The following is a 24,602-nucleotide window of genomic DNA, read 5'->3' on the forward strand; positions in this document are numbered from 1 at the left end:
GTTCTGGAACTTTTTTTTTTTTTTTAAGATTTATTCCTTTTTTTGAGAGAGCGAGAAAGAGCATGAGAGCACAAGCAGAAGTGGAGAATTTCCAGCAGACTACTCGTGGGGCACAGAGCCTGAGGTGGGGCTCAATCCCACAACCTTGACACCATAGCCCAAGCTGAGACCATGACCCAAACCAAAACCAAGAGTCAGATACTTAGACTGAACCACCCAGGCACCCCTGGAACTAATTTTTTAAATAGTATTTTTAGATGAAATTCACATAGCATAAACAGTTTCTTTTTTTTTCTTTTTTTTAAACAGTTTTTTTTTTCAAAAAAAGATTTTATTTATATATTCATGAGAGACACAGAGAGAAGATAGATAAGAAGCAGACACCCCGTGGGGAGCCTGATGCAGGACTCGATCCCAGGACCCCAGGATCACGACCACAGCCGAAGGCAGATGCTCAACCACCGAGCCACCCAGGCACCCCTACAATAAACGGTTTCAAAGCAAACATTTCAGTGGCATTTAATACATTCCCAGTGTTATGCAGCCACTACCTCTGCCTAGTTCCAAAACATCTCTTTTACCCTGAAATAAAGCCCCACATTCATGTAACAGTTCCTCCCCATTCCACCTTCTGCCAGCCCCTGGAACCACTAGTCTGCCCTCTGTCTCAGTGGATTTACGGACTCTGAATATTCCACATAAATGGAACCATACTGTGTGTGACTTCCTTGTTGTATTGAAATATATATAGCATACACTTTATACATACAAACCAAACATCATCACAACCCCTTCTGTCCTGTGACTCTGAAACTCTGTCACTATTAAACAGTGACTCTTATTCTCCCCCTAACCCCCAGCCCCTAGCTGCCAACATTTTACATTCTGTCCTCATGGTTGTGACTGTGCTAAGGACCTCATATAGTTAGAATTGTGTAGTATTTGTCCTTTTGTGATTGGCTTATTTAACTTAACATAAAGTCCTTAAGACTTTATCCGTGTTGTAGCATATGTCAGAAATTTCTTCCTTTTTAAGGCCGAATATTATACCATTGTGTGGATATAGCACAATTTGTGTTTCCATTTATCTGTTGATGGACGTTTATACCGTTTCTGTCTTTTGGCTTTTGCAAATAGTGCTGCTGTGAGCATGTGTTTACAAGTTTTAATGTGTACAATATTTTCATTTCTTTGAGTACATACCTAGGGGAAGAATTTCATGTTCATGTGGTAAATCTATGTTTAATTTTTTGAAAAACCACCAAACTGTTTTGTTCCATCTGTTGGTTGTCCTTTTACTTTCTTGATAGTGTCCTTTGATGCGCAAGACTTTTATTTTTAATGAAGTTCAATTTATATATTTTTTCTTTTGTTGTTCATGCTTTTGCTATCATATCTGAGAAACCATTGCCATCTGCAAGATCATGAAGATTTCCCTTTATGTTTTCTTCTAAGAGTTTTATTATATTAGTTCTTTATTATATTATTCAGTTCGTTGATCCAATTTAGTTAAATTTTGTGTATGGTGTGAGACGGGGAGCCAATTTTATTTTTTGTATAGGGATATCCACTTTTTCCAGCACCATTGTTGAAGAAATTATTTTTCTTTATTGAATAGTCTTGGAACCCGAGTTGAAAGCCAATTGACTGTAGTTGTTTAGGTTTATTTCTGGATCTTTAATCCTTTCTTGTTGGTCTGTGTATCTGTCTTTATGACAGAATCACACTGCTTTGACTACTGTAGCTTTGTAGTGGGTTTTGAATCAGGAACTTTGAGTCCTCCAGTTTTGTTCTTTTCATTCAGGATTGTTTTGGCTGTTCAGGGCCCATCGGAATTCCATATGAATTTGAGGATTGTCTTTTCCATTTCTGGGGAAAAAAAAGCCATTGCAATTTTGAGAGAGCTTGCATTGAGTTTGTAGATTACTTTAGAATAATATTGACATCTTAATGTTAAGTTTTCCAAACTGTAAACCTAGGATGTTTTTTTTTTTCATTTATTTAGGTGTCTGTAATTTCTCCCAGCAGTGTTTTGTAGTTTTCTGTGTTCATCTTTCATTTCCTTTGTTATATGTATCCTAGGTAACACTCACCACTGTTATTCAACATAGTACTTGAAGTTCTAGCCATAGCACTCAGAGAACATAAAGAAATAAAAGGCATCCAAACTGGTAAGGACTATGTAAAACTCTCATTATTTGCAGAAGACCTGATACTATATATAGTAACCATAAAGACTCCACCAAAAAATGACTATTACTGATAAATGAATTCAGTAAGGTCGCAGGATACAAAATCAATGTATAGAAATGTGTTGCACTTTTATACACTAATAATGAAGCAGCAGAAAGGGTGGCTCAGCGGTTGAGCATTCTGCCTTCAGCTCAGGTCATGATCCTAGAGTCCTGGGATTGAGTCCTGCATCAGGCTCCCTGCAGGGAGCCTGCTTCTCCCTCTGCCTGTCTCTGCTTCTCTGTCTCATAAATTAAAAAAAAAAAATCTTTAAAAAAGGTGAAATTAAGAAAATAATCCCATTTGCAATTGCACCAAAAATAAAATACCTAGGAATTCACTTAACCAAAGAGGTGAAAGACCTGTATTCTGAAAACTATCAAACACTGATGAAAGAAATTGAAGGTGACACAAAGAAATGGAAAGACATCCTTTGCTCATGGACTGGAAGAATAAATATTGTAAAATGTCTATACTACCCAAAGCGATCTACAGATTTAATGCAATCCTTATCAGAATACCAACAGCATTTTTCACAGAATTAGAATAAACAATCCTAAAATTTGAATGGAACCACAAAGAACTGAGTAGCCAAAGCAATGTTGAAAAAAAAATTTCAGGGAAATCATAATTCTAGATTTCAAGTTATATTACAAAGCAGTAGTAATTAAAACTATGGTACTGGTGTAAAAATGGATACATAGGTCAGTGGAATGGAACAGAAAACCCAGAAATAAGCCCACAATAATATGGTCAATTAATCTTCAACAAAGAAGGAATGAATATCCAATGGGAAAAAGACCATCTCTTCAACAACTGGTGTTGAGAAAACTGGAGCGCAACATGCAAAAGAATGAAACTGGACCACTTTCTTAACACCATACACAAAAATAAACTCAGAATGGATGAGAGACCTAGATGTGAGACCTGAAACCATAAAAATTCTAGAAAAAAGCACAGGCTGTAATTTCTCTAACATCTACCATAACAACCTGTTTCTAGATGTGTCTGCTGAGGCAAGGGAAATAAAACCAAAAATAAACTATTGGGACTCCATCAAAATAAGAAGTTTCTGTGCAGCAAAGGAAACAATCAGCAAAACTGAAAGGTAACCTGTAGAATGGGAGAAAATACTTGCAAATGTCATATGCAACAAAGGGCTAGTACTCAAAATACATAAGGAAGTTATACAGCTCAACACCCAAAAAACAAATAATCTGATTACAATGGGCAGAAGACACAAACAGACGTGTCTACAAAGAAGATATCCAGATGGCCAACAGACACGTGAAAAGATGCTCAACATCATTCATCATCAGAAAAATGCAGACCAGAACCACAATGAGATCCCACCTCACACTTGCCAGCAGGGCTGAGATCAATCACATAAGAAACAACAAGTGTTGGCAAGGATGTGAGAAAGGGGAGCCTTCATGCATTGATGGTGGGAGTGCAAACTGGTGCAGCTACTCTGAAAAACACTATGGAAGTTCCTCAAAAAACTGAAAATAGAACTACCCTACAATCCAGTAATTGCAATACTGGATATTTACCCACCAAAGTGAGAATGTTAATTCAAAGGGAGACAAGCACCGCTCTGTTTATTGCAGTATCATTTACAATAACCAAACTATGGAAGCAGCCCAAATGTCCATCATTTGAGGAATGGATAAAGTAGAGGTGACATATATATATATACAATGGAATATTATTCAACCATAGAAGAAAATGAAATCTTGCCATTTGCAATGACAAGGAGCCATGGAATGAGCAATGCAATGGAAGGAGATAGAATAACACTAGGCGAAATAAATCAGTCAGAGAAACACAAATACCATGTGATTTCACTCATATATGGAACTTAAGAAACAACAAATGAGCAAAGGGAAAAAAAAAAGAGAGCAAGACAAACCATCAACAAATTGATGGCTGCCAGAGAGGAAGTGGATGGGGAGTGCATGGGGAGATGGAGGAGGTAGAGAATAGGAATTAAGGGCTTTTCATTAAAAAAAAAAAAAAAAAAAAAGGCTTTTCATGATGAAAAATAAATAATAAAAAGAATGAATCTTAGGTATTTTATTCCTTCTGGATGCTGTTATATAATAGAATTATTAATTTCCTTTTTGGATTGTTCATTACTAATATATAGAAACACAACTGATTTTGCCTGTTACTCTTGTACCCTGCAATTTTGCTGAACTCATCTATTAGCTCTAGGTAGCTTTTTCTGGATTTGCTACATATAAGATCATGTCATTGACAAATAGAGATCGTTTTACTTCTTTATTTCTAATTTGCATTCCTTTAATTTCTTTTTCTGGACTAACTGCTCTGGCTAGAACTTCTAGGGCAGAATTGTATAGCAGTGGAGAAAGGGGGCAGCCTTGCCTTGATTTTGATCTTAAGGGAAAAGCTTTTAGTCTTTCACCATTAAGTATGAAGTTAGCTGTAGATTTTTATAAGTGCCATTTATCATGTTGAGAAAAGTCTTCTCTATTCCTAGTTTTCTAGATGCTTTGATCATGAAAGGATATTGGATGTTGTCATATGCTTTTTCTGTGTTATTTGAGATGATCATGGGCTTTTTCCTTTGCTTTATTAATGTCATGTTTTACACTGATTAACTGTTGCATTCCTGGGATAAATTCCACTTGGTCGTGGTGAATAATCCTTTAAATAATGCTGTTAAATTTAGTTTTCTAGTATTTGTTTTGAGGATTAGGAATGAGTTTTATAACTCTTTTATTTATCTTTTTAAAAGATTTATTTATTTATTTATTTATTCGTTCATTCATTCATTCATTCATGAGAAACACAGAGAGAGAGAGAGGCAGAGACACAGGCAGAGGGAGAAGCAGGCTCCATGCAGAGAGTCTGACATGGGACTCGATCCCGGGTCTCCAGGATCAGGCCCTGGGCCGAAGGCAGCACTAAACTGCTGAGCCACCCGGGCTGCCCTATAACTTTGCTTTTAAATGTCATTATATTGTACAAGAATGTAACTTTTAAAAATGTAACTTAAGAATCTTAAGACTGTAACTTTTACAATTAGAAATGACCTTTTTAAGAAAAAAGTTTGTATTTAAGGTAAAAATACAAAATTGGTAGGAAATCGGCAGAAATTTAAATCTAATTTTTAAGACTTCAAAATGTAGCTAACTAGCTGACTAGAGAAAAATAGTCAATAGGAGAAGGTCTGTGTGAGGTTAGTTCATATAAAACGTTTCAGTAGTGCCTGACACTAGAACCCATGTGTCAGTGTCCCTCATGTTGTCATTGTTGGATGTATAATTAAGCATATAAAAGGTGCTCTTTTCCCCTCCTGTAATATTATTCCCCCCACCAACCATTACCGTTTTCTTGTCTAACAGCCCCTGCTAGGCTGTGAACCCAAGACATTAATCTTCATATCTTTCATGGTGCTTAGCGCACAGTAGGTATTCAATGAATGCACTTTGGTGTGTAGTGTGTAGAGAACAGTGGATGCCTCTGTGAGCAGCTTCTAATAAGAAAGAGCACAGACAAGGAGGGAGGAGACAGGAGAAACAAAGGATTGATTCATTAGGACCAATGGCTGGCCATATCACTTATTGTCCAAATTGGAACACTTTGAGGGAGAAAAGAGAGGTAATGCCAGGACCACAGGTGAAAACTCCCATTGTCTGGGAAGCCCCGGATGGGGTCACCAGCCTGACTTAGGTGTCACTGCCTCCTGGAGACAGTGGTCTAAACAACAGGGGTAGGTCCCTGCTGTGGATGGAGGATGCTCGTAGACTGGGGATGGGGGTGGGGTGCTGTAAGTCCCACTGAGTACTTCCAAGCCAGACTGTGCAGACGTGCAGACTACACAGCCCCCAGTGAGCCACTAGCACTGTCGTGTGGAACCCACTGGTGCCTACAGAGCAGGCGTGGATACACCCTGTCCTCATGCACTAGCCCCCTGGTGAGGGCTTTGCCAGCTCCAGGCGGCTCCTGTGCACTGAGCCAGGCCACGGCCAACAGTCATGCCTCTTGTCAGTGTATTCCCGGAGCGCACCTCTGCCTCCTCCCCTCTGTCCTGTGTTTGTCCTTTGTGCTCCAAGGTCTCCCTCCATTCTGGATTCCCGAGAGTCAGTAAGCCACCCACTGGACCCATTCTAGGTGTGGTTGGGCTCCAGGCTCCAGCCTCATCCTTAGACCCAAGATCCACAACTGGCCCGTCCAGTGTGCCTTCCTCTGATGCTCTCTTGAGCCCACGTTTGAACCTCAGGGACCTGTTCACGTTGCATACAACCAGCTCAGCCGTGACTGTAAAAACGGCGACTGTGAAAAGCATGATTTAGCACTCCAAGCACATTTGTCATGAGTTTCTCATTAGAATAACATTTTGTTGTTCTCATGATGTACACAGAGTTTGCATTTTCCCCCAAAATACCTTAAATTGTGCTTAATGAAACTGCCGCATGCATCTGCCTTCCTGCATTCCAGCACAGCCTCATCAGATGTCCCTTGGAGCCTTCCTAGCCAGAACTTCTGCAAACTTGAAGGCTTCACCCCAGCCTCTTCTGGGAGAGACAAAGGTGCTTCCACCTAGACCCAGCACCTATTCCCAAACAATCTAAAGCAGTGTCGGCCATCAGCCCCTGTCCCGCTCAGTCTAAGATTGTCTAAATCACAAAGTCCTTTAGGAAAAGTACAGGAATCGTTTGTCGCTTAAAAGTGTATGTGTGGTTTTCCATTAACACCACATTGGAGCCCTCTCACCTTAATGGCTAAAATGAGATGAAGATCTGGGCACCAGCGAGCTTCAAGCCACCTTCAGCCTGAGAAACACTGACGTCTGCGGGGGACTTTTCTAGCATGTCTGTGCCTCACTCAGGCTGATTCCTGACTCTGGTCACAGTTGAGGCTGAGCCCTCTCACAGGATGCTCCAGAGAGATGTTAGGGTAGCGTCTTTCACTAGTGGTGCAGGTGCACAGCCTATCACTCCCACCTACCCGGTTTGCGCCTCTCCTCTGTTATCTGTGGTGGGATGTATCTGAAAGTATAGAGGACATGTGTTGTCGGTGACACAGGTGGAGGCTGCTGTCAGGTGTACAACTCAGAAAACTAGTTTCAGCCCTCCCTCAAGAATAGTAGTTGTTTCTCTGCTAGACCTGTGTGGTAAAAGGTGGGGGAGGTCAGACAAAGGCTGGCAAAGCGGCTGGACTCAGACAACAGGGAACTCACCATGCTCTTGTGAGTTGCTTGTTTGACTCAATTTCACAGTGAATAACATTAGACAACATAAACCTTAGAGGGAATAGATGAGGTTTCCTCTCTATACGTGAAGGGCCACGCATCTGGTTGAGCAGACACATTTCAAGAGCACTTTTTTTCCTACCGAAGGATTTCCCAGGTACATTAGGTGGGGAGAAATGCCTATTGTCACTCATTCCCCTAAAGAACTACAAGTAGGAGTTAGGGTTGTGTGCCTGTGCCTGGTGGCTCACTCGTGCTCTGCAGCAGGCCGGGGCTCCATGCAGGACCCGGTGGGACAGTTAGGTTTGGTGGCATTAGGACTTGGGCTGGACATTTTCAGGTTGGCACAACCTTTTCTGGTCTTGCCACACTGTGTGTGAGGAGTGAACAACACGCTTTTCCACCTGAAAGCACGTTTCAGCATGAAGAAACCAATCTGTGCTGATTGGTCAACGTCCCTCTTGCACACTGGTTATTAATCACCTTCAGAGAACTAAATTCAGCCAAAATGTCTCGAAAGCCAACATTTCACTGTCAGTTTCTATTAAAAAATAAGCTTTGAAGTTTTTCTAAGAACTTGTGGAATGGTGTTACCTTTATGGAATAATTGATGAATTACATTTCTGTTTTACAAATGAAGAAACCAGATGTACAGAAATACGGGTGCCCTTGGGCGGTGCCACAGCCAGCGTAGACCCCTGGGTGACATTTACAGAACCCCCCTGACCCTGTTCTCGCCTTGGGCCCGGGGACGCAGCTCACTGCCTCTTAGCTGGCCCCTGCACATAGGCCCCTCCAGCCCCTCCTGGGGGCTGTCTCATCCTGCCAGCCCTGCCTCCCTCCTGCCTGACCTCCCTTCTGCTGCTCTGGGAGGGTCTCTTCCCCTCTCTGCTGAGGGCAGGACTGCATCGCAGGGGAGCAGCAGAGTGGAGTCACTCCCTGGCCGCTGCTGGCATGAGGGGCTCCGAGCCAGGGTGAGCCTTGGTGTGGGACCTTGTGTCTGCAGCTGCTTCTGCCCTGGTAACAGCCAAGTGAGCATGTGACCCCCAGCCTGTGCTGTGCTTGAGCTTCCCGGGTACATAACCACCTGACACGTGCTGGCACGAAAGGTGCATTCCAAGACCTCCAAAGCTCCCAAGGGAGGGAGTTCCCTCATTGTATGTGAGGCTATTAAATGCAAAAAAGGATAATGAGAACTTAAAATGATGGCTTTTAGACATTTTCCAAGCACTTGACCATGAGTAGAAGTTAATAACACTGGCTGCCCCCTCAGCTGCAGGCTGAGATCTTTGCCCACCTCAATGCACACGTAGAATAAAGCTGCACCTGAACAATTAGTGGGAACTTGAGTGTTGAATCCAAAAATGGTGGTGTCACAAAAGCCCTCAGTCCTGTGGCACCTTCATCCAGAAACGTCCCTGTGCTGGAGCCGAGATCCATCCCCAGCACACAGCAAAGGAGAGTGGAGGCTTCCCCTTTGTCCACCCACTCATGTCCCTTGGCTTGCAGGACTTCCTTCCTTGAGGTAGGGTCAACAGAGTTTCTTGAAGGGCCAGATGGTACGCCCAGAGGCTTCGAAGGACTGTCCGGTCTCAATCCCATGCTCAGCCCTGTGTTTGTGGCACAGAAGCAGCCACAAGCAGTACGTAGAACAGGGCTGGCCGAGTTCCAATGCGACTTTATTTGTGGGCACCCAAAATGTGAGTGTCATATAATTTCCACAGTCTGAACTTGTATTCTTCTTTCGTTTTTTTTTAACCACTGGAGTCGTGCTTTGCTGACCCCTGAGTGTTACATAGAGACCAGAAGGTGGACAGAGGAGCTGGGCTGACCCCAGGATGCCCCCACACCTCCAGGTGAAATCCTGGGTGCTCCTACTGGTGCTTAGAGGCTAAAGAGGTAGCTTTTTCTAAGAATGCCAGGTGGAAGATTCTGAGTGTGTCTGGTAGACAGAGCATCTACCAGAAGAAAAAACCTCTTCGGGTTGCCCAGGTGGTGGCTCAGCCCTCAGTCTTCACAGCCACTTGACAGCTCTTGCCCCACGCCGGGTGAAGAATGTGTGGCCCCAAGTAGAGTGTGAGTGGGGAACACGGGCCGGCACCCCTGTGTCCCAGGCAGGGACCTGGAGGCCCGCCCAGCGGCCCCCACTGATGACTCAAAGGGCAGGGGAGGGAGCTCTGGATCCTTCCTTCAGAACAGCCTTTCAGCAGCCGCACTGTTCAGCCCTGTGTCCCAAGCTCTTACACGGCTTGTCTGGGAAGCTGGGACGAGCGGGAGAACATAACAAGTTTTAAAAAGAACGTGGTGGAGCACAAGCTGCCTGGCAAGTCCTTGCCTCAGTGGATCGGACATCTGAGGGGGAGGAAAGGCAGGAGGTGGCACCACAGCCACAACCCACACAGAGGCTTGGGGGAGGCTGTGCTGGCAGGACCCCTGCACGCTTCTGAGCGCAGAATGACAAACGGGTGCTGTCCGGACACTCCGCAGCAGAGACTTGTCTTAAGGGTTTTCACTGGTCGGGACCCCTCGGCCCCCATAGTCCCCGGACCGCGAACACCCCTTTAGAACTTCTGAAGTCAAGCCACCATGTGTTTTGCGTTGGGTCAGTCGTGTGTACATTCAGGGAAGACATTTTCCAGGCTGTGTTGGAACAGCTGTGTTCTGGGTGTCCCTCTTCGGCGGATGTGTGGGTGCAGCACCAAAGCCTGAGCCCTCAAATAGCTACTTTGCTTGGCATTCTCTGGATTTTCATTTCTCCCTGAAAACTGGAGAATGTTGGCACCCAGGCAAAGCAAAGGCTATGGATGATGAAGCTCAGAGCTGAGATGCTTCTGGAACACTCTCAGCCTGGAACATTCCCGGAGATGCAGCGGACACTGAGATAGGCCGAATGCACCACCCATCCCGGGGCCACCAAGCCGGCAGAGTGGAGATGGTTCTGCTCCATCCCCACCCCTTGGGGCCTGGTGTCCCCAGGAGGCCACTGAAGACCAGCTCCAGCTCAGGATGCACTACAGCTAAGTCTCTCCAGGTGTGTCACCAGACACTTGTCCAGGAGGGCCCCTGGATAGAGGCGGCCACCCCCACCGAAGTGTGCGCGGGGGCTGCCTGGAGAGGGGGCGGGGCCGGTCAGGATGTGCAGGTTATGCTGCGTAACCAACAACCCCCACATCTCAGTGGTCAGCACGGTGATGACCTGCTCATGCTACACGCCTACCATGCTCACCACGTCAGTTTTACCCTGTGGTCCAGCCTCATGGAACAGCGACTCTGGGATGGTCCCCAACTTGTGGCAGAGGGAAAGGTACCGTGTTGAAGCACGAGCTGGCTCGCAGAGCCTCCGTCAGAACCCGTATCTGCCACTGTCGCCATCTTGTTGTCACATGGCCGTGCCTGCCGCCAATGGACTGGGACTTGCCATCCCCCAGGGAGGCCGGGATTCCGTGAACGGCAGCCCCCCACAGAAGGGTAACTCTGTTTTATGTCAACCCGGTACTTTGCTGGGATGCAAACAGGTGTTTCCTCTGTCCAGCATCATGAAGAACAAGTGTCCCTCACAGGGATCTTTTCCCCATAAATGAAGTGTGATTTTAGAGCCCAAACGATTTGTGCCAAACATTCCCCGTCTCTCTCCTCTAAAGATCCTGCAGACACATTTCGTGATGTAGCACAGCTCCATGAATGCAGCGGGGCAGGCCACCTGACGTACAGGCCAGAAGCAGACTCCAGTTTTGGAGACACAGAATCAGAGGACAGCCAAGTGCTGAGTGAGCGGTTTCAAGCTTCAAAAAAGGCACCAGGGTTAGGAAGGCCAAAGAGTGTCTGTAGAAGGGTGAGGTGAGCTGCAGTGGCCCAGGGGTCAGAGCCTGGGGAGCACTGGTCCAGGAGAGAAGCCCCAGCCCTCGGGTGGCAGACAGAGCTGCCTGGGCTCAGGCAGGGCCCAGAAGTGAGTGGAGAGTCAGCCACATGGAAATGCTGACCCACATGGAGGTATACACAGACCAGGTGTAGACGGGCTAGATGCAGACCGGCTGGCACATCAGCAGAGCAGAGGAGGCGAGGCTTTCTAGACAGGATTTCTTTGATTCAAAGGTGGTTCCTGGGTCTGTGTGCACAGGAAACCAGAGATAGCCATCAGCACCCTTCAGGAAGGAGGGCCCTTATTAGCAGGGCCTGAGTGGCTGTAAGCAGGTCGGCTGCTGAGAGCTAGCCTCCTGGGGAGTGTGGGTTTCACACCGGCCCACACAGGGCTGAGAAAGTGGCTATTGATGGAAAGTGGGACAGGGATAGGCCTGACGTGGGCCTCCAGCCCCGGGGCCCCTGTTTGGAGGGGCTGTAGGAACAACTCTGGAGTCCCGCAGGGGTGCCTGCTGCCACTTGTACCTCCTGACTTAGTTTATGAAAGCTAGCCAGAGGCAACGCCACAGTGGTAGGTTTAAAGGCCATCCTGACTTTCTGGGTAGAAGTGCCTGGGTGAGGGGCCCCCCTGTGTCCCCCTCTGCAGAGTCCCGTCCCAGGCTGCAGTATCTGGGGTATCCGGGAGCTGGTCATGGGGCTTCAGGACGAGATGAGCTCTCAGACCAGATGAGGGGCCTGGGCGACCACCACCCCACCCCAGCCACCCTCCCCAGCCTTGCCAAAGGTGGGCAGGGAGGATGGTGCTGCCTTAGTACAGCTGCTCAGTCATTTCCTGACCCCACCTGAGACCTCACGTGGAGTATCTTGTGTTCCTGTCCTCTTGCACCTGCCCCACTGTCCTCAGGGTGTAGGGGCCCAAAAGTAGAGGGATCACCCACAAGATTGGGCAGTGGGCCCCTGTATCATTGGGAGTGGCTCCAGGGAAGTTGTCTCTGCAGTGGCTGTGCTGGAGCCTTTGATGTTCTAGCACCTTCTGTCCCATGAGGGGGTTGACCACCAGCTCATGACTACGCCGGGAGAGCAGGGTGAGAGTCTCGGAGCCCCATTTGTGCGCTGCCTGCTTGGGGATCTGGCTACCTAGCAGGCTCTCGTCTTGGGGCACCCTTCTCTAGGAGACAGGGGTGGTACCTGCAGGGTGCCTCTGCAGACGCTCCAGTCTTCCTGATATCCAGGTCCACCCAGCCTGCCGACAGCCCCTCCCACAACTCTGTGGCTCTGCCTTCAACCCTCTTTGGGGATGTTGTAGTTGAGTGAAAGTGTAAGCCTCCATGATCAGTCTTTGCCAGGCCAGCCTTGGCCCGGTGCCTCCAGCCTGCTGGGCCCTGGACGGGGCGCCCCTGCTGTGTCCTTGCCCTGTTCATCAGCTGGCCTTGTCCTTTAGCTCAGCACCAGGTGAGAAGAAATCACCTTTGTTTTGACATTTAGCATGTGACCTGTCCCCTGGGAGGAAGAAGCAGGCTGTTTGCAGCTGATGCACAGTTTAGAACCAAACATCCAAGCATTTTTCTGACGTCCCTGAGACTGGCCCCCCACAGGATGGGCACCGAAAGGCCCGTGAACCCCTAGCCTCTGTCTTCTCATCTGCAGTACATGTGAGGCCTGGAGGGCCGCAGGGAGAGCCCGTGCGCTGCGGCTGGGTCATCTCCTGTGGGCTGGGTGCCAGGAGGGACATGCTTACTCATGGGGGTTGCTGGCAGTGTGAGAGACAAGGGTCTAGACTTTAAAATTCACCCAACACTCATAAAGTTTTACCTAAAGTTAATTGGGAAAATAGATCCTTCTTTGAAGAGTAGAGCCCTGAAGTGTTTCTCCAGACGTAAACATTTTCCGTTGTTAAAATGCAAAGACAGTCCTGCAATTGGCCCAGTAACAACACACTGATTCACAGTGCAGCAAAGTGGTAATTAGGTGCTTTGTACGGGTTCTGTGTGCTCAGTCCACTAATGTACGTCGGCAAAGAATTGCACTTTAAGCCACAGTAAGACTCAGGATCAAGTAAACAGGCGAAGGTCCTGGTTTTGAAGTCCGCCCAAATCTGTGTGTGTTCCTCTGGTCGAAGTGGGAATCCTGACGTGAGCGAAGAAACCAGTCCTTTACCATCAACAGCGTGATGGCACTTGCCTTTGTCTGCCTTCTTCCCTCCTACTTCTGCACACCCGATGGCGTGCCAGATTCGGTGAACGGGTCAGTTGCGCCCTACAGAGAACAGGCCCAGGCTGAATTGGCCAGAGGTGCCTCCCCGACCCTGTGGCTACTCCCTTCTCTTCCTGGGCAACCAAAGGCCCAGGAACTGTTTTAAAGATTTGCCCCTAATTTTCTCATGACTCACCACCAATCTGCCCCCAACACACAACTTCAGATGCCGTCACACACTGGCATTAACATATATTTTCCCTCACAGGCACTTATCCTCACACACACGTTCTCTCTCCCAGTTTCCCTCCAACACACTTTCCCCTCTCATATGCTTTCCCTCACACATTTTCTTTCACACACTTTTCCTCACACACACTTTCTCACTCACACACACTTTCCCTCACACGCATTTTCTCACTCACATACTCTTTCCCTCACACACACACATTTTCCTTCACACACATTCTCTCTCTACACACACTTTCCCTCTCACATACTTTCTCACTCACACACTTTCCCTCTCACACACTTTCCCTCACACTTTCCCACAAACACACATTCTCTCACACACACTTTCCCTCTCACACACTTTCTCACTCACACACATTTTCCCTCACACACATTTTCTCACACTTTCCCTCATACACACATTTTCCTTCGCACACACTTTTCTCTCACACACACTTTCCCTGACACTTTTCCTCACACACACTTTCTCACACATACTTTCCCTGATGCACATTTTTCCTCTCACACTTTCACACACACACACATTCTCACACACTTTCACACATAATTTTCCTCAACACATTTTCTTTCTCACACTTTCCTCATGCACACTTTCTCTCACACACACTGTCACTCACACACACTTTCCCTCACACACACCTTTTCCCTGACACCCACTTTCTGTCCCATACACTTTCCCTCACACACTTTCCCTCACACACACTCAGTCACGGTAGAAATCACTGGGCAGAGAAGGGGCCAGAGAAGCTCTGGGATCCCAGGGATCTCAGCAAGTATTGCCCATCTCTTCCTCAAACGGGGCAGTTTTCAGAAAGTGAACAGGTGAGGTGGAGGCTGGGGGACCCACTGAGAGGCTGCTGATGACAGCTGGACATGAGAACGAGGGCCCACCTATGAGTCTGGAGGAGGAGCCGGTCTGGACTTGGGTATCCGCACGGCAGGAGTACCTCTCTTCCTGGGAGGATCCACAGTTTGCCTTTCACTTCCTCTGACATAGGTCATTAAGGACCTGCCCTTCCACTTTGCCAGTTCCTTTTATCACAGTTAAGTGTTTGCTTCAGATCTCTGTGAGGAACATCCTATTTGGGGCATGATTCTTGCTCCTGGCTCAAGACCACCTCCATCCTTCCCATGGGTTGGATGTTCACCGGTGGCTAAGGTGTGTGACTTGAGTTTTTAGACATCCGACCATCTTGGCTTTTTCTGGACAAAATGAGTAGTTAGACAATTCCTAATGAGTGAATGGCCCTGTCTGGTGGGGAAAGCCAAGCATGTGCAGGGAGCGGAGCAGACAGAGACAGACACAGGGAAGCCTGTGTGGGTGCCTCAGCCACCACAGTGCCCCGCTGTGCTGCACAGTGGTGGAAGCTTCCAAAGGTGAACTCACCACAGCGCACACCTCCCTGGTTGCTGTGCATCCTGGCCCCTCAGCGGGACAGATGGTCTGAGTCCTTACCCCCTTCAGGTCCAGGAGATTCGCTGTTTTATTTTCAGTTTCTTTAGGAAATTATCTGTATCGTGAGCTGTTCAGAGGAATCTCAGATGGAACCATTGTCCCTTTAAAAATCGGTTTATAAATAAATAAATAAATAAATAAATAAATAAAAATCGGTTTCACAATTTTAACCACTTTGACTTTTAACTGTTACTTGTAGCCTTGCATTTTTTTTTCCAAATAAATGAACCCTGTGGTATTTCCTCAGGAAATGTTACATCTAAAAATAGCATTAAACATCTTTTAAACTAAAAGCGTTCTATCTTTACATAAAATTCCATTGCATTGAAACATAAAGAGGAAATCAGGTATCAAGGATACTGTTTTCAGAATGACCGAATGGGTACAATTCTGTTTTTTTTGATAAAGGGTGCCCTAATGGTTGTTGTTTAAATATTTTAAGAATTATCAGTACAATTAAAATGTATTTACTGTGGGTGAAGTTTTCTGAGTATTAAATTACATGTGGACCAGCTCTGTCCTTGGCACAGGAGCCTCCCTCTTTCCCTGCAGACCCAGGAGTGCCCGGGGTGCAAGGACCAGGGGAGGAGAAGGCCCTGAGAACCTACACATGCTCTACAAATAATCCTAAATACAGCATTTCAGGTGCACATTTCAGAATTCGATAGGGTCGAACTTGAGCGTGTTTTGTGTGACAGCAGCAAGAACCTCACTTAAAAAGTATTATTTGGGGGATCGCTGAGTGGCTCAGAGGTTTAGTGCCCGCCTTCGGCCCCGGGATCGAGTCCCACATCGGGCTCCTTGCGTGGAGCCTGCTTCTCCCTCTGCCTGTGTCTCTGCTTCTCTTTCTCTCTGTGTCTCTCATGAATAAATAAATAAAATCTTTTTTTAAAATAGTATTATTTGGAGTGCCCCTCATGGGCACAGGGGTCTGCCCTACCTGATGCAGCAGGGGCACTTCCTCGGTATGCCTCTGCTGTGTGACAATGTGAAGGCCCAGGAGATGGCTCTGAGGGGAGTCCCCCACTGTGCTGAGGACTTGCCTGTACCTTCCTATGCCACAAAGACAACTCACATGCCCAGACATAAGGCAGAGCCCGAAAAGCCAACTGTTAGCTAGTCTGTCAAAGTGTCCTTAGCGCCTGTCTTCTTCGTGTCTTAAACTACCTGGTCCTTTCTTGCATTTCAGGATCTGGAATCCCTTGACACCTGTATCCAGAACACACTGTCTGCCCTTTATCCACCTTTTGAGGCCACGTCAGCCACGGTGCTCTGGCAGCTGTTCAGCGTGGCCGAGAGACTCCACGGTGGGGACGGGCTGCGCTGCCTCACTGACTTCCTCATCCCAGCCAAGAGGGCCCTACAGCACCTGCAGCAGGAAGCCTGTGTGAGTACCTACCCTACAGGAGCCAGACCTGTATGGGACCCTCCTCTCAGGGGACAGAGCCTGTGGGATGCTTTTTCTTGCAGGAGGAAACCTGTGAGACCCTCCCCTGCAGGTAACGCCTTCCTGTGTTGACTGTAGAGAAGAAACAGGCAGGGTTTTACTGGGTCCCTGGAGAATATTGAAGCTGAGCACATGGAATACCCTCACTGGGGATGGAGACAAAGGGGAACATAACATTAAACCAGTAATTAAAGCAGACATAATTCAAGTGAGCACTTGTTTTCTCTCTGAAAAGAAGCTGTGAGATTATCCTCAGCTATTTCATCAAGTTTAATCACATGAATGGAGAGATCTAGTTCACTCCACTTTTGGGGTCCATAAGCATACCAACTTAGCAGTTTTCCTCTGGCTTCTGGCTCCTTTGCCCTAGTCCTAAATGACGGGTGAAATAAGGTTCTGTGTTCCAGAAACAGGCTTCTCAGGCCTCCCAGGTGTGCAACCCATTCCATCCAGAGGTATCCATCCTGGTTCCCCAGTAAACTTTCAGCAGAGTCTTTAAACCTAGCCTAATAGATTTCTCAGGTGCTTAGTTTATTTCTGGGGATTTTTTTTTCCTGAGTGGTGTTCCATTATATGGAATATACCACAGTTTGTTTACTCGTTCATGGGTTGATAGATACTCAGGTTGCTTCTAGTTTTAGAATATCATATATAAAATTGCTGTGAACATTTACAGGCAAGAATATGTGAGGGCTTGCTTTCTTGGTAAAGAGCTAGAAGAGCTAGAACTGTGATTGCTGGGCCACTTCCAACTTTTTCCCTGAGTGGCCGCACCATTGTGCATTCCCATCAGCTGCTTTGGAGAACTCCAGTGGCTTGGCATCCTCACCAAAACCTCCTATTCTCAGCCTATTTCATTCTGGCCATTCGAGAACAGGTGCGTGGTGTCACATGCAATGTCATGGCATTAGTGCGTACCGCCCTAATAACTATAGATGTTAAGTGTCTTTTCCTGGACTTATTTGCCTTCCATGTGCCCTCTTTGTGATGTGTCAATTCTAACCTTTTATCCATTCTTAAAAATTGGATTGTCGTCTTCTCTTTTTTTTTCATTAAAGTAATTCTATTTATTTTTTAACTGTCCAGTCAGGTAATTCCAAATATATACAGTTACAAAAGCAGATTTTTGTCTGTAAGGACCAGGACCAGAGTAAGACAAGGCAAGTAAGGCACACGGCATAAAATTTAGAGGATGCACCCACTGACACATTTCTGCAATGTCTTCTTCTTGAGTTCTAAGAGTTCTTTATATATTTTGGATACAGATTCTTTATTACATATATGGTTTGCAAATATTTTCTCCCAATCTGTGGCTTACCTTTTCATTTCAGAAATATTGGTTTTAGGAAGAGTCAAAGTGTTTAATTTTGATGAACTTTCCCTATTTTTTTTATTTTGTTTTCTGTGTCCTAAGGACTGTACTTTTAGGCCTAAGATCCATTTTGAGTTAATTGTTGTATATGGTGTGAGGTAAGCATCAAATTTGTTTGTTTTTGCATATGTCTATCCACCTGTTCCAGCACCATTTGTTGAAAACACCTTCTTTTCTCCACTGATTGACTCTGGCAACTTTGTTGAAAATGAATTGTCAGTACAACTGGGAATTTGTTCCTAGACTCTGTTCTTTTCCATTGATCTCTCTTTCCTCCAGTACCATGGTTCTGATTAGTGAACCTTCATAGTGAGTCCTGAAGTCAGCCGGTATAAGGCCTCCAACTTTCTTCTTTTTCAAAATTGTTTAGCTATTCTCATGTCTTTGCATATCTACATAAAATTGAGAATCAGTTAATTTATACAAAGCATCTTGAGAGTTTTGATTAAAATTGCTTTAAAGTCATAGATCAATTTGAAAGAAAAATGTCTTGGGATATTTTTATTATAGGTTATTTTCAAGGAAATCTTAAAACTAATGACAGCCAAGTCATAGGTATGTTGCAGTGAGCTGCTGGAAAGATTCATGGCTCAATCTTAAAAAGTAAGCTCTTGAGCTGCACACCAGAGGGTGCAGTGCCAGCAGCTGCCTTAGCACACTGGGCACCCCACCAACACCACCCTGCAGATGAGCACTGCCTTATAGTGCTCGCGGGAGCTTCTGGCATTGCAGTAAATGCACTGAGAAGACAATCTATGGAACTTAATCTTAACCATTTCCAAAGTGCTATGCCTCATACTACTTGTTCCAAAAAAGAGCTATGAAATGGATGGACATGAGTATCACTGTCAAAGGAAATATTTGAAATCCTCATGTAAGGTCACAGGATGCTCGATATGATGAGTACACAGCCACATGTGTGGCACCTATATGGATGCTGTTCAAACAGTCCTTAAAGAAGGGAAGGTATGTGTCATGGACTCCGAGCCTTAGGGTGTTCAAGTACCTTGAAGCCACCAACTGAAGCCCCATGTCATATTTATAAAGCCATCCAACATGATTGTGTGAAGCATTCTGAGAAGAATGCCAAGATCATCACAGGCTACTTGGTGGCCCTGAAGTTCAACGATGAAGATCTACAAGATGGAAGATTGAGCTCAAAATATGGAGACAGGGGCAGCCCTGGTAGCTTAGTGGTTTAGCACTGCCTTCAGCCCGGGGTGGGATCCTGGAGACCCGGGATCGAGTCCCATGTCAGGCTCCCTGCGTGGAGCCTGCTTCTCCCTCTGCCTGTGTCTTTGCCTCTCTCTCTGTCTCTGTCTCTGTCTCTCTCTCTCTGTCTATGTCTCTCATGAATAAATAAATAAAATCTTTAAAAAAATATGGAGACAGTTTGGCTAATTTTTTGATCATGTAATTGTGAATGACAGCTTGCAAGGTACATGTGCCCAGCTGTGTACAGTCAGCACGCTCAGGAGGAGCCTCAGTGGGTACTGGGACATGGGCTTCCTTGGTTATTGAGTCTTCAGGAGGCCTCCTGCTTACTGCTAGAGCTTTCATACATTCATCTGTTACAGAATTCTGCAACAACAGCAGCAATCCAGAACAGCAGTATTTGCCCTATTATACCATGTGCAACTTTAAAAGTGGTGCAGTTTATTAACTAATCTTATTTGAAAAAATATTTGCTTCATACATATGTAGAGTTACCTCCTTGGCTTTCAGGGAAAAATGTTTTCCTTTACCTCATGTTACCAATGGTAAGAATATAATGTGAAGCCACTGAGTATGAGAACCTAACACAGATTTTGTATGGTCTTTGTACAATTCAGATAAAAGAGCTTCCCTAAATAAAATAAGTAGCATTTAATTTAAAAAGTAAGACCTACATGATCTCAGGGTCATGGGATCAAGCCCCTTTTAGGGGTCTGCTTCTCCCTCTTCCCTCTCACTGCTTGTGCTTATGCTCTCTCTCTAAATAAATCAATCTCTAAAAAAAATAAAGGATGAAAATAAATAAGTTTTTAAAGAAAAAAATAAAAAGTAAGACCTATATTAATCAGTGCCTTTTATTATTCCATTGATATTGAAGTAGGGCTTTAAAAAAAAAACTACCACTGGACTACTTTGATTTATTAAATTCTTTGGATGTTTTATAGCTAGAATGACCATGGTAGAGAAATGACCAAGGGTATCCTAGGATTGATTCTTTGTATGAAGTAGTCTACAGAGAGGATATTTTCCTTTATGATTATATACCTTTTGCACATTTAAAGGGTGTTGGTTGATAAGAAACTGAGATAAACCACAGCACAGGGAACAAAAATGCCTGTCCCCATTCTTTTTTTTTTCCCAAAGATTTTATTTGTTTATTCATAAGAGACACAGAGAGAGGCAGAGACACAGGCAGAGGGAGACGTAGGCTCCATGTGGGGAGCCTGATGTGGGACTCGATCCCCAGACCCCAAGATCACGCCCTGAGCCAAAGGCAGATGTTCAACTGCTGAGCCACTCAGGTGCTCCCTGCCTATCTCCATTCAAAGGTGTGTTTTGAAAAGCTATTTTGACCTAATGTTTTGTCTTCTTTCTTCTGTTAAGTTTCTTTCTCCTTTCATTTTAATAATAAGTTGTCCCCCTTTCCTACTTACAGAATTGCTTTATTTTCTGAAAAATCTATATGAATGATACTACTCTTTAATATCAATGCATATTTACAAGTACATAATTTAATAAGTACAAAGTGAAATTTAGGGATATCCTTATTATCTCATTTATATTGCTTTCTTACTGTTTAATAAAGAAAATAAAATTTGATCATCCTTATCACATAGGAGAAAATGAACTCATCTCAACAACTATGAATATAAACATATTTTCATTGATATAAATCAAGGCAGTTTTTATTTATTTACCTGCTATTGTCAAAGCATGTGGCTTGAAGAGCATCACTAATCATCATGTTACCCTAAGATTTCAACAACCACCATTCTTCCATCTCTTTGTAGATACAAGAAATGCTTAGAGTCACTCATCAGCTTATTTGTAATTTTCTTTCATCACAAGTTTGGTTCAAAAACTGTCTGGAGAGGTTAAAAGTAATCAGAAAGATATAGAAATAGAGTGTTTGCATGATGGGAGAAGCAGGGGCAGGAGATTACAATAAAGAAAATAAAATCAAATGGAAGCCGGAAGAGGGGGAACAAACAAAACAAAGGCATGAGAAGTAAAAAGCACAGCATATATAATAACAGGATGAAAGCAAAGTTAACTGGTAGCCCAGCAAAATTCTAACCAAACAAAGATAACTGGTATAGCTATATTGAGAAGAAGCTAAATATAGCAAAAGGGAAAATGCATCCTCAAGGCTAAGGTGGATCATTGAGTAATAATGCTGGTAACAACCAGGACTACATAACAATCTGTAAACACCTAACAACATAACCTGAAATGTTTGGAACACAATCTGAGGGAATTACAAGGGGTAAACATAATCATAGTGGGAGATCTCACCTCTTCCAGAGCAAACAGATAAGCAGACCACACATTACTTACATGTCTGAATTCCTGATTTTTCTCTTCTACCCATGGGCATGCATGGAGAGTACTGAAGCCACTAATCTTAGAATACACATCCTTCCCAAGCACACATGGAATATTTTCCAAATTTTGATAAAATTCTGATCAAATTTTATCATTAGAGTATATACATTTATTTCAAGAGTGTATACAACTTAGAAAATATTAGAGTACAATGTTCTTTAGTGTACTTTTAGTGTAGATTGCTTTTTTTTTTTTGAAGAAACTGGATTTTATGAAAACAAACTTAAAAGCATGGAAATCTCTTAAAATCATATACTCTACATTGTTTTGTAACGCTGCATTGAGTTCCTGGAAGAGAATAAAGGGAAATAAATGGACACACTGTATGGCTGCTTGCTCTGGCTGCTGCCAGTCTTGGGAGCTCCAACTATTATAGCAACGTGTTTCCAGCCACTATAGAAAGTACACCAACCCCCTGGTCAATTTACCAGAATTGACCATTAGTCATAAGGTGGCAATAAATACAGAGAATTGACATATAAAGACTGCAATACAATAAATACAAATCAATAACAACAACACTACCCTTACATTTGGAAAATTGTATGTGTACTCCTAAATAGACAAAGGGTCAGAGAATAACAAAGGAAATTGGCCAATGAACAGGTCAGCCCTATTTCTGGCTAGGGTGTAAAGTGTATGAGAGACGCCTGGCCAAATAACCAGAAAACCCCACATAAATGAAAACAATTATATTTTCCTTTAAGGCCGTCCAACAGCTGTGGGTACACAAAGATCTAGGAACTAAATTATGGGGAGACAATGACTTCCTAAGTGAGTGAGGACACCTGGGGTCAGTTGCCGAGGCCACAGGGAGGGCGGACGGAAAAGCAACCTGACAGGGAAGGACCATCTGTGCTCAGATGAGAAGTCGAAAGAAGAAACCTCAGGGCTGGTCTTACATTTAGGTCCTTAATCCATTTTGAGGTTTTTTTTTTATGTGTATGGTGAACAAAAGTGATCCAGTTTTCTATTCTGTTCCATTGAACAGAATATGTGTCTGTTTTTGTGCCAGTCCCATGCTGTTTTGATTATTACAACTTTGTAATATCACCTGAAATCTGGAATTACATTACCTGCAGTTTTGTTTTTCTTTTTCAAGGTTGCTTTGATATTCAGGGTCTTTCGTGCTTCCATACAAAGTTTAGGGTTGTTTGTTCTAGTTCTGTGAAAAATGCTGAGGGTATTTTGATAGGGATTGCATTGACTGTGTAGATTGCTTTGGGTAGTATGCACATTTTACAATATTTGTTCTTCCAAACCATGAACATAGAATATCATTCCATTTCTTTGTGTCCTTTAATCAGTATTTTATAGTTTTCAGAGTGTAGGTCTTTAACCTCTTTGGTTAAGTCTATTCCTAGATATTTTATTATTTTTGGTTCAATTGTAAATGGGGTTGTTTTCTTAATTTCACTTTCTGCTACTTCGTTATTAGTGCATATAAATGCAACAGATTTCTGTACATTGATTTCATATCCTGCAACTTACTGAATTTATTTATCACTTCTAATTGTTTTGGTGGAGTCTTTAGGGTTTTCTATATATAGTGTAGTATTGTCTGCAAATAGTGGAAGTTTTACTACTTCCTCATGGATTTGAATGCCTTTTATTAGTTTTTGTAGTCTGACTACCATGGCTAGGATGTCCAGTACTATGTTGAATAAAAGTGGTGAGAGTGGGCATCCCTATCGTGTTCCTGACCGTAGGGGTAAAGCTCTCAATTTGTCACCATTGATGTTAGCTGTGGGGTTTTTATATATGGTCTTTATTATGTTGAGCTATGTTCCCTCTAAACCTACTTTGTTAAGAGTTTTTTTTTTTTATCATAAATAGATGTTTTTCTTTGTCAAATATTTTCTCTGCATCTACTGAAATGATCATATGGTTCTTTTTTTTTTAAAGATTTTATTTTATTTTTTTAAAAGATTTTTATTTATTTATTTGTGAGAGAGAGAGAGAGGCAGAGACAACGGAGGGAGAAGCAGGCTCCATGCAGGGAGCCCGACGTGGGACTCGATCCCGGGTCTCCAGGACCATGCCTTTGGCTGAAGGCGACACTAAACCGCTGAGCCACCTGGGCTGCCCTGATCATATGGTTCTTATCCTTTATCTTACTGATGTGATATATCATACTGATGTATTTGCAAATATTGAACCACCCTTACAACTCAGGAATAGATCCCACTAGATCATGGTGAAGGATTTTTTTTAATGTATTGTCGTAATCAGTTTGCTAGTATTTTGTTGAGGATTTTTGCATCTATGTTCATCAAAGACACTGGTCTGTAGTTCTCTTTTTTGTTGTTGTGCCTTTATCTGGTTTTGGAATCAGGGTAATACCAGCCTCATAGAATGAATTTGGAAATTTTCTCTCTTCTAATTTTGGGACTAATTGGAGAAGAGTAGGTATTAACTCTTCTTTAAACATTTGGTAGAATTTGCCTGTGAAGCTATCTGATCCCAACCCTAAATGTGAGACCTGAAACCATAAAAATCCTAGAAGACAGCTCAGGCAGTAATCTCTCTGACATCATCTATAGCAACATTTTTCTAGATATGTCTCCTGAGGCAAGAGAAATAAAGGCAAAAATAAACTATTGAAATTACATCAAAATAAAAAGCATCTGCACAGCAAAGGAAACAATAAACAAAACTAAAAGACAACCTACTGAATGGGAGAAGATATTTAGAAATTACATATCCAACAAACGTTTAATATTCAATATAAATATATAGAACTTATATAACTCAACGCCCCCAAAACCCAAATAATCCAATTAAAAATGGGCAGAATACATAAACAGACCTTTCTCAGAAGAAGACATCCAGATGGCCAACAGACACATGAGAAGATACTCAACATTAGTCATCATCAAGGAAATGCAAATCAAAACCACAATGAAGATAACACCTCACACCTGTCAGAATGGCTAAAATCAACAACACAAGGACATGTGTTGGCAAGGAT

General features: G+C 44.0%; 1 protein-coding gene across 3 annotated transcripts in view; it reads left to right on the top strand.

Moving 5' to 3' along the window:
* PLEKHG4B (pleckstrin homology and RhoGEF domain containing G4B) overlaps positions 1–24,602 on the top strand; it is a 79,972-nt gene that overhangs the window by 4,180 nt on the left and 51,190 nt on the right. For all 3 annotated transcript variants that reach the window (XR_005984289.1, XM_041731988.1, XM_041731987.1), the window contains exon 2: positions 16,402–16,599. Coding sequence is in view for 2 of the 3 variants with exons in the window: in XM_041731988.1 (XP_041587922.1) it covers positions 16,402–16,599 (198 nt within the window). In the remaining variant the exon portion in view is untranslated. The remainder of the gene's footprint in view (positions 1–16,401; positions 16,600–24,602) is intronic.

Source organism: Vulpes lagopus, chromosome 17 (genome assembly GCF_018345385.1).
Source record: "Vulpes lagopus strain Blue_001 chromosome 17, ASM1834538v1, whole genome shotgun sequence".
NCBI classification, from domain to species: domain Eukaryota; kingdom Metazoa; phylum Chordata; class Mammalia; order Carnivora; family Canidae; genus Vulpes; species Vulpes lagopus.